Here is a 15,178-nt window from a genome sequence, read left to right on the forward strand (position 1 = left end):
TTTTTTTTTTTTTGAGATGGAGTCTCGCTGTGTCTCCCAGGCTGGAGTGCAGTGGCCTGATCTGGGCTCACTGCAAGCTCCACCTCCTGGGTTCACGCCATTCTCCCACCTCAGCCTCCCAAGTAGCTGGGACTACAGGCGCCTGCCACCACGCCCAGCTAGTTTTTTTTTTGTATTTTTAGTAGAGACGGGGTTTCACCATGTTAGCCAGGATAGTCTCAATCTCCTGACCTCGTGATCCACCCGCCTCGGCCTCCCAAAGTGCTGGGATTACAGGCTTGAGCCACCGCGCCCGGCCGAGCTTGGTCTTATATGTTCCTTGTTTTCACTGTTTAATGGAGTGGATAGTGCACGAATTGATGCCCTATAAAGATATAACAAGGCAACACAGGGCAATTTGTACGTCAGAACTGACTGCTGAGGACCTAAGGTGAGGAGCTAAGGAAAGAAGTTTAGACACAGGAAGAAAGTAACCGAAGTCTTTCTGGGTTGTGTAAGTGGGTATTTGAGGAAGCCTTTCCAGCCAGGCATGGTGGTTCATGCATGTAATTCCAGCTTTTTGGGAGGCTGAGATGGGAGGATTTCTTGAGGCCAAGGAGTTCAAGACCAGCCTGGACAACATGGCAAGACTCTGTCTCTATAAAAAATATAAAAATTAGCTGGGCATGATGGCATGTGCCTGTGGTCCTAACTACTTAGAAGGTTGAGGTGGGAGGATCGCTTGAGCCCAAGAGTTCCAAGTTACAGTGAGCAGTAAGCAGTGATCACACCACTGCACTCCATTCTGGGCAACAAAGCCAGACCCTTACAATTACAATCAACACCTTTGCTTCTGTATCCTGCGAGTCCTAATGATGTGGGATAGTAACTGAAATGTGGTATCTGTTCACCATGTACTCAACTCTTCGAGAGCATATACACTATGGAGACAGCCTAAGCATGCAGTCTATAAAAGTGGAATGAGTGGTTCTAAATATCCAAAGGTTAAAATTCCAGAAATAAACAACAGAAAGGAGAGTTAGGCATTAAGCGATAGTGCCGCAGACCTTGGTGGACTGAACAAAGGAGGACAAATGTGGGAATAAAGACAAAGACAAAAGAGTATATTTGGATAAAGGGGTCAGGGGGCTCCTTGCTTCTAGTGAACAAGGGTCCTGAGCGGCTAGAGCCCTTCATATTTATTGAGTAAAGGAGATAGGGAGAAGGGGGTGGTTGTGGTCAGCTGCTTGACTTAGTGCAGGCCTGCATGACTACATTCTTTGAACAGTAGGCTCCAGATGTCCCAGAAGATAACCTCAAGGGGCACAGAGCCAGGGAGTGAGGCCCTCAGTGTACCTTCTGGCGGCAGACACAGATGCGAGTTTGCCCACATCCTGCATTCATGATAAACAGTTTGCTGTTTAATCATATAGCTTCCAGTGGAGTGCTGAGTTGGTCACGACCCTCAGATTTTCGGCTCCCAACAAGATAGCAGAATATACCTCCCCAAAATATGCAGATTTGATATAAGAATTATTTTGAGCTGAAGGCACTTGAAGAGCAGTAGGTGTAAGAAGGGCCCTCTGGCCCCTCTTCCTGAAAGCAGGTGATGAACCCTCCATGGGAAAGGTGCTTGCCTCTACCAGGGGGAGAAACAGCATGACTAGGCATGGGGACTGAAGTGCAGTGAAATGTGTACAAACAGGCTTTGTTAAAATAGCTCTTATCACCGGGTAGAGTGGCTTACGCCTGTAATCCCAGCACTTTGGGAGGCCAAGGCAGGCAGATCACCTGAGGTTAGGAGTTCCAGACCAGCCTGGCCAACATAAAACCCCATATCTACTAAAAAAAAAAAAAAAATCAGCTGGGTGTGGTGGTGTGCACCTGTAGTCCCAGCTACTTGGGAGGCTGAGGCAGAAGAATTGCTTGAACCCAGGAGGTGGAGGTTACAGTGAGCCACGATCACACCACTGCACTCCAGGCTGGGTGACAGAGTGAGACTCTGCCTCAAACAAACAAACAAAAATAGCTCTTACCTTCCTCCAGCCTCCCTGGGTATTCCAGTTGCTTTCTCATAATTACTACCCTTTGTCCATCCAGTGGATAAGCACTTAGGCCTAACTGCTCTTGAGGTCTTCATTTTGCTGTGAAGGCTCCCATGTACATGTAAAAGTAAAACGTATATGCTTTCTCCCGTTAATCTGTCTTCTTTCATTTTAGTCTATGCAGGCTGCTATAACAAAATGATATGGGCTTGGTGGTTAATAAGTGACAGGACTTTATTGTTCACAGATCTGGTGGCTGGCAAGTCCAAGGTCAAGGTGCCAACAGATTCAGCTTCTGGTGAGATCCTGCTTTCTGGTTCACAGACAGGGCCTTCTCACTGTGTCCTCATGTGGTGCAAGGGGTAAGGGGAAAATAAATCTCTGGAAGGGCACCAATCCTATTCATGAAGGCTCCACCCTTATGGCATAATTACTTTCCAAAGAACCCCATCCTAACACCATCACCTTGGAGGTGAGGATTTCAAAATGTGAATTTTGGAGACAAACATTCAGTTCATAACAATCTGGATTTGTTTTTCTGTGGCCCAGTGGACTCTACTGTTGAGGAGTCTGAATTGAAGACATAAAGAGGCCATAGCTCTCTCACCCTATTTTCAGGAGCCCCTCTTCTTTTCTGTTTAATTCAGCACATTTTAAATTACATGAGCACTTAAATTTTGCTCTCTAATCTTTTCTACAATGTTAATAACTTAGTGGGGCTACATTCAATAAGGGCAAAGGATATTTACCTTGTAACAGTGTAAGTAAGACTTGTGTTTAAAGACTGACATTGCTGATCCTTTGCTTAAATAATTAAAAAAAAAAAAAAAAAAAAAAGACAATCCACAGCAGTAGTATACAATTTAAGAATTCCAAAAGGATATATAGTGAAAATTGAGTCTCCCTCAATTAGGGGGTTCCTCAGTCCTTAATTACCCTCATCAGATGGAGTTTCTTGTTTTTCAAGACATACATATACAATAATTGTTTACCTAAATAGTAGCAAACTACATATATTCTACATCCTGCCTTTTATTAAACCTAACAATTTATCAAGACATGCAACTGCTATCTGATTTTTTTTCTTAATGACTTGAGGATATGAAGGTTGTTCCAATTGTTTTATCATGATGATAGATTTCTCACCCCAATAACCAGGTAAGCCTAAAGGAGCATTAATAATGAGCCTCTTGGGCTGATGCCACATTTTAACAAGTATTTGTTGAATTCCCCCACATCATGCTGGTATAGGGGGGAGCCTGTGAATTAAACTGACCAAAGACAGACAGGAGAAAGGCATCCACATTGTATTGATCTTAATATTTTTATGTGCATGGGGTGTACAGGAAAGAAGTGAAAACCCAAAGAAGTTGTTAGGCTCAGCTGCTTGTAACCCATTTGTAACGAAGGGTGGCAAATTGTCAGCAGGTGACTAGGGCATGTGTGGTGCTATGCGAGAGAGATATATATATATATATATATATTCAATTTTCCCCCTAATTCTGTGATTCCGTTTTCCCAATTGAAGGAAACTTGCAGCTCACAATCCCCTCACTGATGCAAATGACAGGCAGAGGATTGGGTAGGGGTGGACAGTGTGAAAGGAGAATAAATCTTGGGCCCCAAAATCACTAGCTAAAAGGAAAAGTCACGCTGGGAACTGCTTAGAGCAAACCTGCCTCCCATTCTATTCAAAGTCATTCCTCCGCTCACTGAAATAAATGTGTATCTGATGGCCTCTTTTGGAAAGGCTAATCAGAAACTCAAAAGAATGCAACCATTTGTGTCTTATCTACCTATGACCTGGAAGCCCCCTCCCCACTTCCAGTTGTCCCGCCTTTCTGGATGGATCCAATGTTCATCTTACATATATTGATCGATGTCTCATGTCTCCCTAAAATGTATAAAACCAAGCTGTGCTCGGACCACCTTGGGCACATGGCTGTGTCATGGGCGTGCGTCCTTAACTTCGGCAAAATAAACTTCCTAATTGAAACTAGTCTCAGATATTCGGGGTTCACAAGGGTAATTCACTTAATCACCCAGTGTGCACAGCCAGCCCGCACAGACCCCTTTCTGTATGCGAGTGATGAGAGACCACGGAAGAAACACTCTACCAAGTGAGCCCAGGGAAAGCCAGCCATCTATGCCTGTGGCCAGCTGCCTACACCCGCACACCCAGGAGACTGCAGAACGGTGCCTCTTAGCCTTCAAGGCCCTGTTTTCCTGTCCGCCTGCATCCCCTGTGTGGGCCAAGCCTTAGTTTCATCTGTTCTCTCTCCCCAATCCCAAGACTCTGACTTGGGGCACACAGGCCTCTGGCCCCTTTTCCTGAAAGCAGGAAATGAACCCTGCATGTGAAAGGTGCATCCCTCTACTGGAGGATGAAGCATCATGACTAGGCATGGGGACTCAAGGCCAGAAGAAATGGCCACCATCCAGGACCTGGGCAGGGCTGGGGGCGGCATTTTGGCTGAAACAGTAAGAGACTTTTAAACCAGAGCGACTCCATCTTGTATAGAGGCTGGGTAAGATAAGACTGAGAGCTGCTGGGCTGCATTCCCCAGAAGTTAGACATTCCAAGTCACAGGATGGGATAGGAGGTTGGCACAAGATACACATCATAAAGACCTTGCTGATGAACCAGCATGTGGTGAAGAGGCCGGCAAAACCAAGATGGCGACCAGAATAACCTCTGGTCATCACGACTGCTCATTATACGCTAATTATAATACATGAGCATGCTAAGAGATACCCTCACCAGTGCCACAACAGTTTACAGATGCCAAGACAAGGTCACACTTACCCTATATGGTCTAACAAGGGGAGGAACCCTCAGTTTCTGGAATTGCCCATCCTTTTCCTGGGAAACTCATGAATATCCCACCCCTTATTTAGCATATAATCAATAAATAGCCATAAAAATGGGCAACCTGCAGCCCTCCGGGCTGGTCTGCCCATGGAGTAGCCACTCTTTATTCCTTTATTTTCTTAATAAACTCGCTTTCACTTTACTCTATGGATTTGCCCCGAATTCTTTCTTGCCTAAGATCCAAAACCCTCTCTCAGGGTCTGGATCAGGACCTGTTTCTGGTAACAAAACCACCTGGGGTGTCAGCAAGACCCACCCTGTCCCCCCTCGCCCCAGGTGACCTGACCTGCCAGGTGGTCCCTCCAAACCGCTCCGCCCACAGGATTGGGACGCCCCTCTCTGGACCCTCAGCTTGATGCTGACTGCCCACCATGTGGGCAGACCTGGGGGCTGGCTGCTCCTGGGGACCCCCTTCATAGCTTCTCAACCGGCACTCACTCCTGCTGCCTCGCCCCCACCCCAGCCCCCACAAACTCCTCTCCATCCCCTACCCCGACCAACTTAGCCCCCACCTAACCCTCCAGCCTGGGGCTCGTGAGCCCTCCCGCAGCCCCAACCCCAGGTTGAGAAGCCTCTTCCAATCCCACTCCCCGGACCCTGACGCTCGCATGGCTGCCCCTTGCCCCACCAGCTGTCCCCATTCCACTCCTAACCCCCAAGTAACCCCCCAACTCCCATCCCCCTCCACACTCCCTTAACCTCCCCTAAAAATCCCACCCCAGGCCAACAAGACTCCTCCCTTCGCTGGGCTGTGAACCACATCCTCCCCACCGCCCAGTAAGCTCCCCGCTGCGCCCTCCCCTGGCCCGTCCTGAGCCTCCCACCCCCCGCCACCTTCCTTCCCCAAGTCACACCCAACCTCTCCTAAGAGGCGCCGCCCCCATCCCGGCCGACGCTCTCTCCCTCGCCCAGCACTCCCCTTCCCCGGCTCCCACCGCCCCACCGCTGACGCCACAAAGCCCCTGGACCGCCCGACCCCACACCCCCACGCCCCCATGCCCCGGGCCCGGCCGTGGCCCCCTGGACTTCGTGGGGGCAGAGCGCTCGGCCAGGTGCGCTAGGCGCTGTGCAGGGCCCTCCCGCGGTGAGTACCCCCGCCTAGGCCACCCTCCTGTGGTGCCTGGGCCACGACCTAAGCCTAACCCGGTCCTCCTCGCCCTCCAACGCCCGGCCTTCCCGCCTCAGCCAGCCGCCGCGTCCCTACAGGGGCTAGCGCGCTTGGACAAGGTAACTCTACCGGGACCCTAGCGGACCAGAGCGGGAAGGATGGCCATCCCCGCAGCCAGAGCCAGAGCCCCACGCCCCCTGCCGCTGCCCCTGCCCGGCTTCGGTGCCGGTGGACTGGGTGCCTCAGTTAGGGCTCTTGGGGGGAAGGAGGGGGCCGGCGCCGGGTGGTTGGCGTGCAGAAAGCTCCGAGAAAATGGAAGTGGGACAGAGCCGGGGAAGTCTGAGACCCCCTAGACACCTTCGCTTTAGGGGATGGCAGAAGGGAAGGGGAGACTCGTGTTTGCAATGTAGACGCGATTTTCAATTCCCTTTGCCACTGGGTCCCCATAGCAACCCCGTGGCGTAGGCGGAAGGCTGTGACTCTCCATTGCCCGGGGTCGCGAGTGTTCAAATTGCAGGGGGCATCTGTGTGCACGCTCGTGTGCCTGTGCGTAGGTACGTGCGCGTACCTGTGTGTACATGCATGCATGTGTACAGATATGTGCATCTGTGCCTGTGTGTGCTGTTTGTGGATGCGTGTTTCTGTGGATGCGCGTTTCTGTATGTTTGTACGTGTCTATTTGTGTGGTGTGTATGCGTGGGTGTGCGTGTGTACACATGCACGTTTGTATACATGCATGGGTAGTGTATGGGTGTGTGTTCGTCTGTGCGTGTATGCACGTGTTTGTGCGTGTGGGCACGTGTATGCATACACGTTTTTTCTGAACCCCACCTCACTAAAAGGAAGAGAGCTTCTTTCCTCTGACAGCCCATCCCGTTTTCCTTTGGTGAACGGGGTTTTGTTAAAGAAAAAATTCTTCTGACGCTTTAAAGGCTCTTTAGTCAGGTTACTTGCAATGGGAGGGTTGGCCAGCAAAGCCCGCTGGGGATGTATGCGGGAATGGGAGTGGGGATCTGGGGGTGGTTAGTGGTTGGAAAGTGATTAAGGGAAGGCTCCAAGGGTAGGGGCTTCTCCCTAAGCTGACCTAGCAGGCTGCTCCAGAAAGGCAGGTTGAAGGCCTAGAGGAGGAACTGATCAGATGTGGAGCTGGGGGTAGCCAGCAGCAGGCAGAAGTGGTCCAGGCCCAGTGGAGAGGAGAGGCAGAGGGGCCTGGCAAGCATTGGTCAGGGAGGGTCTGTGTAGTTTCTGGGGAGGCATCTGTGTCGGTTATTGACAAGGCTAAAAAATGATGACTCTGGACCCTCTAACTGGACCGCAGTCCTAGCCCTCCTCTGTAAAGGCAGGCTGTACAGGAAGGTTGCACACTGCCAGCACCCAGAGCATTGGGCCCGCTCCCTCCCACCTCTCTCCACAGTCCCTCAACTTGGGAACCCGCCTCGTGTCTCCCAGGAGCCATGGAGGCTGTGGAACTCGCCAGAAAGCTGCAGGAGGAAGCTACGTGCTCCATCTGTCTGGACTACTTCACAGACCCTGTGATGACCGCCTGTGGCCACAACTTCTGCCGCGCGTGCATCCAGCTGAGCTGGGAGAAGGCGCGGGGCAAGAAGGGGAGGCAGAAGCGAAAGGGCTCCTTCCCCTGCCCCGAGTGCAGAGCAATGTCCCCGCAGAGGAACCTGCTGCCCAACCGGCTGCTGACCAAGGTGGCCGAGATGGCACGGCAGCATCCTGGCCTGCAGAAGCAAGACCTGTGCCAGGAGCACCAGGAGCCCCTCAAGCTTTTCTGCCAGGAGGACCAGAGCCCCATCTGTGTGGTGTGCAGGGAGTCCCGGGAGCACCGACTGCACAGGGTGCTGCCCGCCGAAGAGGCAGTGCAGGGGTACAAGGTGGGCCACAGGTCAAGGAGAGGAGGCATCCAGGGGTCAAGGTGACCCAGATCATGGGGGAAGGAGAAGGTGTCCAGGGACAAAGTGGCCCAAGTCAGGGGCTGGGGTGGGGGCGTCCAGGGAACAAGGTGGCCTGGGACTGGGGAGTGTCTGTGGGGACAATGTGGGCCTACACTGTATGATGCAGGCATTGCAAAATCTTACCTCTCCTCTCTTATAGTATTTTGGGTGGCTCTGAGAACCAAACTGATTTGAGACAGATAAGCAGAAGCAAAGCACTGAATTTCATTCCCTATAAGCTTTCCATGACCCAGGAGTCCCTCCTGAGGAGCCGGAGGCCCATGGAAGCATGTTAGAGCCAAACACATACCTGAGGAGGATGAGGGTTAGCTTAGCAGGGTCCCTTTGCACAGATTTCTCTGGTTTCGGCTTTCCTGCCCTTGGTAAGAACATGGCTTTCCTCCTGGCCTAGGGCAGGCCTATCTGGCATGGTGGGCTGTGCCTTCTGCTCTTAGGAAGGCCGAGGATCACAGCAATTCTTACACCTGCCCTTTTTTAAGTGCTTTTAGCTCAAAATAATCCAAGGTGGCACATTCTGGGTGATGTATTTTGATCCCCTGCCCCTTCTGAGGAGGGTCTCTGGGGTGGGTGCAGTTTCAGCAAGCACAACTGTACTCTAGGCAGGAGGTGGGCAGATCACTGATCCCAAATCCTGCGGTTTGTGTGTTCCACAGTTGAAGCTGGAGGAGGACATGGAGTACCTTCGGGAGCAGATCACCAGGACAGGGAATCTGCAGGCCAGGGAGGAACAGAGCTTAGCCGAGTGGCAGGTGGGTGTCTGGGGCCGTCCAGTCCCTTTCCTGCTGCTGCTCCATCTTCCTGCGTTTACATGTCTGTGTCTGCCTGTGGGGATATGCTGCCTCAGTGGCAGGAAAAGAAAAAAGCTGCCTCCACCCTTCTAGGTTCTATGGCTGGCCTCAGAATGAAACTGACTTAAGACAGATGAACAGCAGAGAAAAAGATAAAAAGGCAATTTTAAATTACAGATGCACACATAGGGTGGGGAGAAGGGACCTCAAAAATCAGACTTAAAGAGGCAGCCAGAGGGTGGGGGCTCAGTACCACAAAGGAGGCAGCCAGAGGGTGGGGGCTCAGGAGGCAGCCAGAGGGTAGGGGCATAGGTCGGCACCACAAAAGAACAGGGCTTGGAGCCTCTGGGCTGGGGAGGCAGATAATGTTGGTTAAGTATTTAAGCAAGTGTCTCAGGTGAAGAGTTGTTTTTGGGAATCTCTTCCTGATGTAGATGCCCTGACCACTGGAAATTTCCTTCATGAAAGGGCACTTTTTTATTTTTATTTTTTTGAGATGGAGTTTCACTCTTGTTGCCCAGGCTAGAGTGCAATGGTATGGTGTTGGCTCACTGCAACCTCTGCCTCCCAGGTCCAAGCAGTTCTCCTGCCTCAGCCTCCCAAGCAGTGGGACTACAGGTGCCCGCCACCATGCCCGACTAACTTTCATATTTTTAGTAGAGACGGGGTTTCACCATGCTGGTCAGGCTGGTCTTGAACTCCTGACCTCAGGTGATCTGACTGCCTCGGCCTCCCAAAGTGCTGGGATTACAGGCATGAGCCATCGCGCCAGGCCAGGCACTTTATTTTTTTAGGCAGCTAATGGGGGAGACAAACAGGTTTTCCTGCTTCTGCGGGTTCTCAATGGCCTTTAGTTCACCCTAATCCTAATGCCTGTCAAAACACAAAATCAAAACAGATTTAGAGATGTGGAGCGCAGTGATGCGATCATTGCTCACTGCAGCCTCAAACTCCTGGACTCAAGTGATCCTCCTGTTTCAACTTCCTGGGTAGCTGGGACTACAGGCACTTGCCACCAAGATTGGCCTTTTTTTTTTTTTTTTGTAGAGACATGGTCTTGCTATTGCCCAGGCTGGCCTTGAACTCCTGAGCTCAAACTATCTTCCTGCCTCAGCCTCCCAAAGCACTGGGATTACAGGTGTGAGCAACTGCATCCAGCTAAGAGGAAAGATTTGTAAGGCCACCGAGTGAGGAGGGAGAACAGCTCTTAAACTCGCCTCCTGAGTGATACAGCTTAGGAGTCTTTATGAGCTAGGGAGGCAGGGTGGTCCAGCAGGCCCATTCTGTGCAGGTGTCTCTGGGGTGCATGGCATTTCACAGGACACAGGTACCAGAAATGGCAGCCTTAGCATGATCTGAGGTTGGAAGTTTTGGCCCTCTGACATCAAAAGGCCACCTCGGGCACTGGGGCCGGTCCACTTGAAGGGCAGATGGTCTCAACCAGTTTCAGCTGGACAGGAGCTGCCCCATGTTCCTGAAGCGACCAGTCCCATGGTGACCTATGAATATTATCTATAAAGCAGCCAGTGAAGGTTGGTCAGCATTCAGAGGCACGGCCTTCAGCTTCATGGAAATAGGAAAAATAAAATAACAAAAAGCAATCAGGGCAGGCTGACCTGATCAATGAACCCCTTGGTTTCATTAGCACCAGTGACTCCATTCTGGTTGGGTCTGGTCTTCTGGGACCCAGCACAGGAGCCCAGTTCAAAACAGTGGCCCCTGAGGATCACTTGAGCCCAGGAGTCCGAGACAGCAGTGAACCATGATCATGCCACTGAACCCCAACCTGGGCAACATAGCAAGACCCTGTCTCTAAAAAAAAATTAAAAATTAGCTGGGCATGGTGGTAGTGACACATGTCTGTAGTCCCACTTACTTGGAAGGCTAAGGTGGGAGGGTCACTTGAGGCCAGGAGGTCAAAGTTGCAGTGAGTTGTGGTTGTGCCACTGCACTCCAGCCTAGGCAACAGAGCAAGACCCTGTCCCTACACAAAATTTAAAAACTAGCTGGATGTGGTGGTGCATGCCTGTGGTCCCAGTTACTCAGATGACTTGAGCCCAGGAGGTTGAGGTTGCAGTAAGTGCCACTGTACTCCAGCCTGGGCAACTGAGTGAGACCCTGTCTCAAACAAAACAAAAAACAATGGCCACCCATAAATTTTGTTTAACATGCCCAAGAGGCTTATTTGGGGGTGAACATTCTGAACCTCCTCAGAGCAAGGGTGCATGGGTGTTTGGATGTGTGGAAGTTGCAGTTTGGGGCTCAGAGGGTTACACTCAGTGTATCACAGGATAGCAGGGGTGGCGGCCTCTGTCACAGTTCCTGGTCCCCAACTAAAGCTCAGGTTGCTGGTGATCTGTGGGTCACCAGGGCCCTGGGGAGAGGTGCCAGCATCCCTGGAGCCGAGCCACCTGCTGGCGACATGCCGGGCTTCTCCACCCTGCAGGGCAAGGTGAAGGAGCGGAGAGAACGTATTGTGCTGGAGTTTGAGAAGATGAACCTCTACCTGGTGGAGGAAGAGCAGAGGCTCCTCCAGGCTCTGGAGAGGGAAGAGGAGGAGACTGCCAGCAGACTCCGGGAGAGCGTGGCCTGCCTGGACCGGCAGGGTCACTCCCTGGAGCTGCTGCTGCTGCAGCTGGAGGAGCGGAGCACACATGGGCCCCTCCAGATGCTGCAGGTGAGCTGGTGGGCTTGGCAGGCACGGGGGGATGTGAGCTCTGACAAGCATGGGCAGCGGGGGCTAAGCTTGGGGAAGAGGCAGCCAACAGGAAAGGGCTGTTAGCTCCCCAGTCTCCTAGTCCTGGAGGCTGGGTGGCTGAGGCCAAGGTGTGGGCAGGCCTGGTTCCTCCTGAGCCTCTCTCCTGGACCTGAAGATGCTGTCTCCTCCCCGTGTCCTCACAGCATCATCTCTCTATGCATGTCTGTGTCCTAATCATCTCCTTCTATAAAGACACCAGTCAGACTGGATTAGAGCCCACCCTAGTGACCTCAACTCCCTCCTTAAAGATGCTATCTCCAAACACAGTCACATTCTGAGGTCCTGAGAGTTCAGGCTTCAACCTGTGAATTTGTGGGGACACAAGTCAGCCCCTTACAGGTTCCAACCTGAGACAGTGTCCCCATTTCCTTCCAAGTCCAGAGAAGTGGCCTGGACACCTAGCAGCCAGGTGCGGCTCTGGGACAGCGACTCCATGTCTCAGTGTGGGGGAGGCACACTGTCCCAGGAGTGAGTTGTGTGGCAATGGGAGTGGGGAGGTGAAGCAGCCAGCCTGCCTGCCGGGACCAGCTTGTGTGCCATGGCCCTGGAGAGGGGGCTTGATTATGGCTCACGAGATGCCATCTCTACAAAAACTTAAAAATATTAGCAGGGCATAGTGGCATGTGCCTATGGTCCCAGGACTTAGGAGGCTGAGGCAGGAAGATTGCTCGAGCCCGTGAGTTCAAGGCTGCAGTGAGCTATTGCACCACTGCACTCCAGCCTGGGTGATGGTGAGATAACATCTAGGAGGAAAAAAAAAGAAAGGAAAAGGGAAAACAAAGCAGCCTGTTCACAACCCACTACATTGGTTTGCTGACCAACTGAGAGGAAAAGCCCCTGCAGCTGGTAGAAGAGTGCTCCTATGAGCAGAGGGCCAAGTGCGTCACCTGCATGAGAGTCCCTGCCAAGAGTTAGGGTCACGCTCTGGAAACTAGAAATATGGCCTTTGGAAAACAAGTCCCTTATAGCTTCCAGGCCAGAGAAGTGAACAGTGATCTCTTTAGGGAACTCTGAATCCCTAAAGAGGCTACAGAAAATCCTCAGGTGGCTCAGTCTGTTACCCGCCCCCCTCCCTCCCCAAACCGCACCCAACTGCGCCCTGACCCCATTCCTGCTGGGTGGGCCACAACCACCTGAAATGGGAGAGAAGGGTCAGTGTCGAGTGGCCACTTGCCTGGAAGAGCTCCCTCCGCCTCTTCTGAGTTGTAGGACCTCAGGTGTGTGACCGCGGGCTGACAGGGTAGCTCAGTTTAGGTGAGGCACTGGGGGCTTTGGTAGTAGTGGGAACCAGGGCAGTGGGGAAGGCTCAGGAATTCCATGAAGCTCAGTTGTGGGAAGGGAATGCCCAGGGGACAGGACGGGTCTTGCCCTAAGACACGGACAAGAAGGGAGCAGGGACATTGAAGTGAGCCAGGAGCTTGGCTCACTCCCTACCCTCTGTCCCTGTCTTTTGCAGGACATGAAGGAACCCCTGAGCAGGTATGTGGTCCCCTCAGGCGGGGGTGGGGGCAGTGGCAGTGGTGGGCCAGAGGGGACAATAAGATTGTGGGACCAGGGGAGTCAATAAGACTGTGCCCACTGGAGGAAGAACAACGTGAGTGTGCAGTGCCCAGAGGTTGCCCCTCCAACCAGACCCAGGACTGTGTGCAGGGTTCCTGGACAGATTGAAGTGCTAAGAGGCTTTCTAGGTAAGTGGGCACCCAGGGCCGGGACCTCTGACCCAGGATCTCTTGGCGATGCCCCACTGCACCCCCCAGCCTCGGAAGCCATCAATGGGGGGGGTCTGCAAGTGCACTGCCTGGTGACGGTGACTGGCTATTCACTGTGCCTCCGTAGGGCGGTGTTACCGGTGGTTCTAATTCATGGGCTGAAGCTTGTTGAGTGCCCAGTGGTCCCTCTGCCCAGCCCCCTGTACCTTATTGCCACCAACACCCACACACAGTTGGGGTGTGGAAGCATCAAGTAACCCCAGATTCACAGCAGGGGCGGCCTCTGAGTTAGGGGACCATTTGGCCACATCCACCACTAGGGCCCGGGCGCTCCCACCGTTGACCCTGAATGCCCCACACCTTTCCCCATCTCTCCACTGCCACGCCCATCTACAGAGGATGTGGTGCCTGATGCCACCTCCGCATACCCCTACCTTCTCCTGTACGAGAGCCGCCAGAGGCGCTACCTCAGCTCTTCGCTGGAGGGCAGCAGGTTCTGCAGCAAGGACCGATTCATGGCTTACCCCTGTGCTGTGGGCCAGACGACCTTCTCCTCTGGGAGGCACTACTGGGAGGTGGGCATGAACATCACCGGGGACGCGCTGTGGGCCCTGGGTGTGTGCAGAGACAACGTGAGCAGGAAAGACAGGGTCCCCAAGTGCCCCGAAAATGGCTTCTGGGTGGTGCAGCTGTCCAAGGGAACCAAGTACTTATCCACCTTGTCTGCCCCAATCCCGGTTATGCTGATGGAGCCTCCCAGCCATGTGGGCATCTTCCTGGACTTCGAGGCCGGGGAGGTGTCATTCTACAGCGTGAGCGATGGATCCCACCTGCACACCTACTCCCAGGCTACCTTCCCGGGCCCCCTGCAGCCTTTCTTCTGCCTAGGGGCTCCGAAGTCTGGTCAGATGGTCATCTCCACAGTGACCATGTGGGTGAAGGGATAGAGATGCAGGCCGGGGAACTCGGGCATTGCCCCTGGCTCTGCAGAAGGTGTGGGCCTTCTGCTTACTGCAGGCCACCTACCAGGGTTCTCTGGCATCAGGCTGGCAGCCATTAGACATGCAGGGGGGTTTCTCAAAGTCTAAATATAATTGTGATTAAAACTGTCAAACATTAAGAGGGTATATATTGACAGATGCTTCCTAGAGGAAACTTTTGAAAGCCCCTGCATTCTGAGTGGACCATTTCTAAATCCATATCTATACACCAGGAACAGCATGGTCACGTTTTCTTTAGCCATGCCCCCGCCCCCACTTTGGAATGGCACAAATCTGTGGCTCCCAGCCGCCCCCAGGGGTTTAGGTTACTCTGTCAAAGAAGCAGAAATATCCTATGGGGGGGAAGAGCGGGGTTGGTTAGGTTGCTCTGTCAGGGATGGTCCGAGGTTGCCCATGGAAATGTCCTATGCATCCTATTGGGTCCTTCGAAGGGGGAAAATGGGAAAGGCTGAACCCCTAAAAAGCCTCAGAGCTTCCCACTGCCATCCCTTTCGACCCCCGAAGCTGCACGAGCAGGGGCAAAATCCCAAAGAGGTTAGGATTTATGTAGGGGCCTCCTTTCCACAACGCCCTTCCCTTTTCCAAGGAACCCCCCACCCACCCCTGCAGGGTGAAGCACTAGCGCGGCAGAATTCCGGAGTCAGCGTACTCCTACCTTGACAAGGCCAGAGTGTCTGCGCGAGGGGCTGCCTGGAACAGCGTGCCCCTTCGGAGTGGTTCCCGCAGAGAGAATGTGGGCCTCCTGGAGGTCCTGGAGAGATGCCCCCGTCGCATCCCCCAACTCCAATCATTCTGACCTTGGCCTGCCAAGGCTGTGAGGGCTGGGCCTTCCGAGGATACCCGCCCTAGGAAGCACGGGCTGAGGGCTGAGGACGCACTAGGGGTATGGCGAGGGGCTCCAATGCCCCAGGCTGCGGGCTCCCTTAGTCCTTGCAGTTGCTTCCGTGTGCCCCG

At 53.0% G+C, this 15,178-nt stretch overlaps 1 protein-coding gene across 1 annotated transcript; it reads left to right on the forward strand.

Moving 5' to 3' along the window:
- The first annotated feature begins 5,657 nt into the window (after positions 1-5,657).
- TRIM17 (tripartite motif containing 17) lies at positions 5,658-14,337 on the forward strand. The gene is made up of 7 exons (XM_025401525.1): positions 5,658-5,980; positions 7,454-7,887; positions 8,622-8,717; positions 11,203-11,433; positions 12,971-12,993; positions 13,099-13,202; positions 13,620-14,337. Exons 2-7 carry the CDS (start codon positions 7,459-7,461, stop codon positions 14,168-14,170), a joined length of 1,434 nt encoding a protein of 477 aa, XP_025257310.1. The 5' UTR covers positions 5,658-5,980; positions 7,454-7,458; the 3' UTR covers positions 14,171-14,337.
- Positions 14,338-15,178: the final 841 nt, after the last annotated feature.

The sequence above is a fragment of the Theropithecus gelada genome, chromosome 1 (assembly GCF_003255815.1).
Source record: "Theropithecus gelada isolate Dixy chromosome 1, Tgel_1.0, whole genome shotgun sequence".
Lineage (NCBI taxonomy): Eukaryota > Metazoa > Chordata > Mammalia > Primates > Cercopithecidae > Theropithecus > Theropithecus gelada.

Excerpts from the sequence above, each read along its gene's own strand:
- TRIM17 (XM_025401525.1), top strand. The coding sequence starts at position 7,459 with ATGGAGGCTGTGGAACTCGCCAGAAAGCTGCAGGAGGAAGCTACGTGC. Across the intron at positions 7,888-8,621 it reads AGGCAGTGCAGGGGTACAAG|TTGAAGCTGGAGGAGGACAT; the intron begins GTGGGCCACAGG and ends TGTGTTCCACAG. Across the intron at positions 13,203-13,619 it reads AGTGCTAAGAGGCTTTCTAG|AGGATGTGGTGCCTGATGCC; the intron begins GTAAGTGGGCAC and ends GCCCATCTACAG.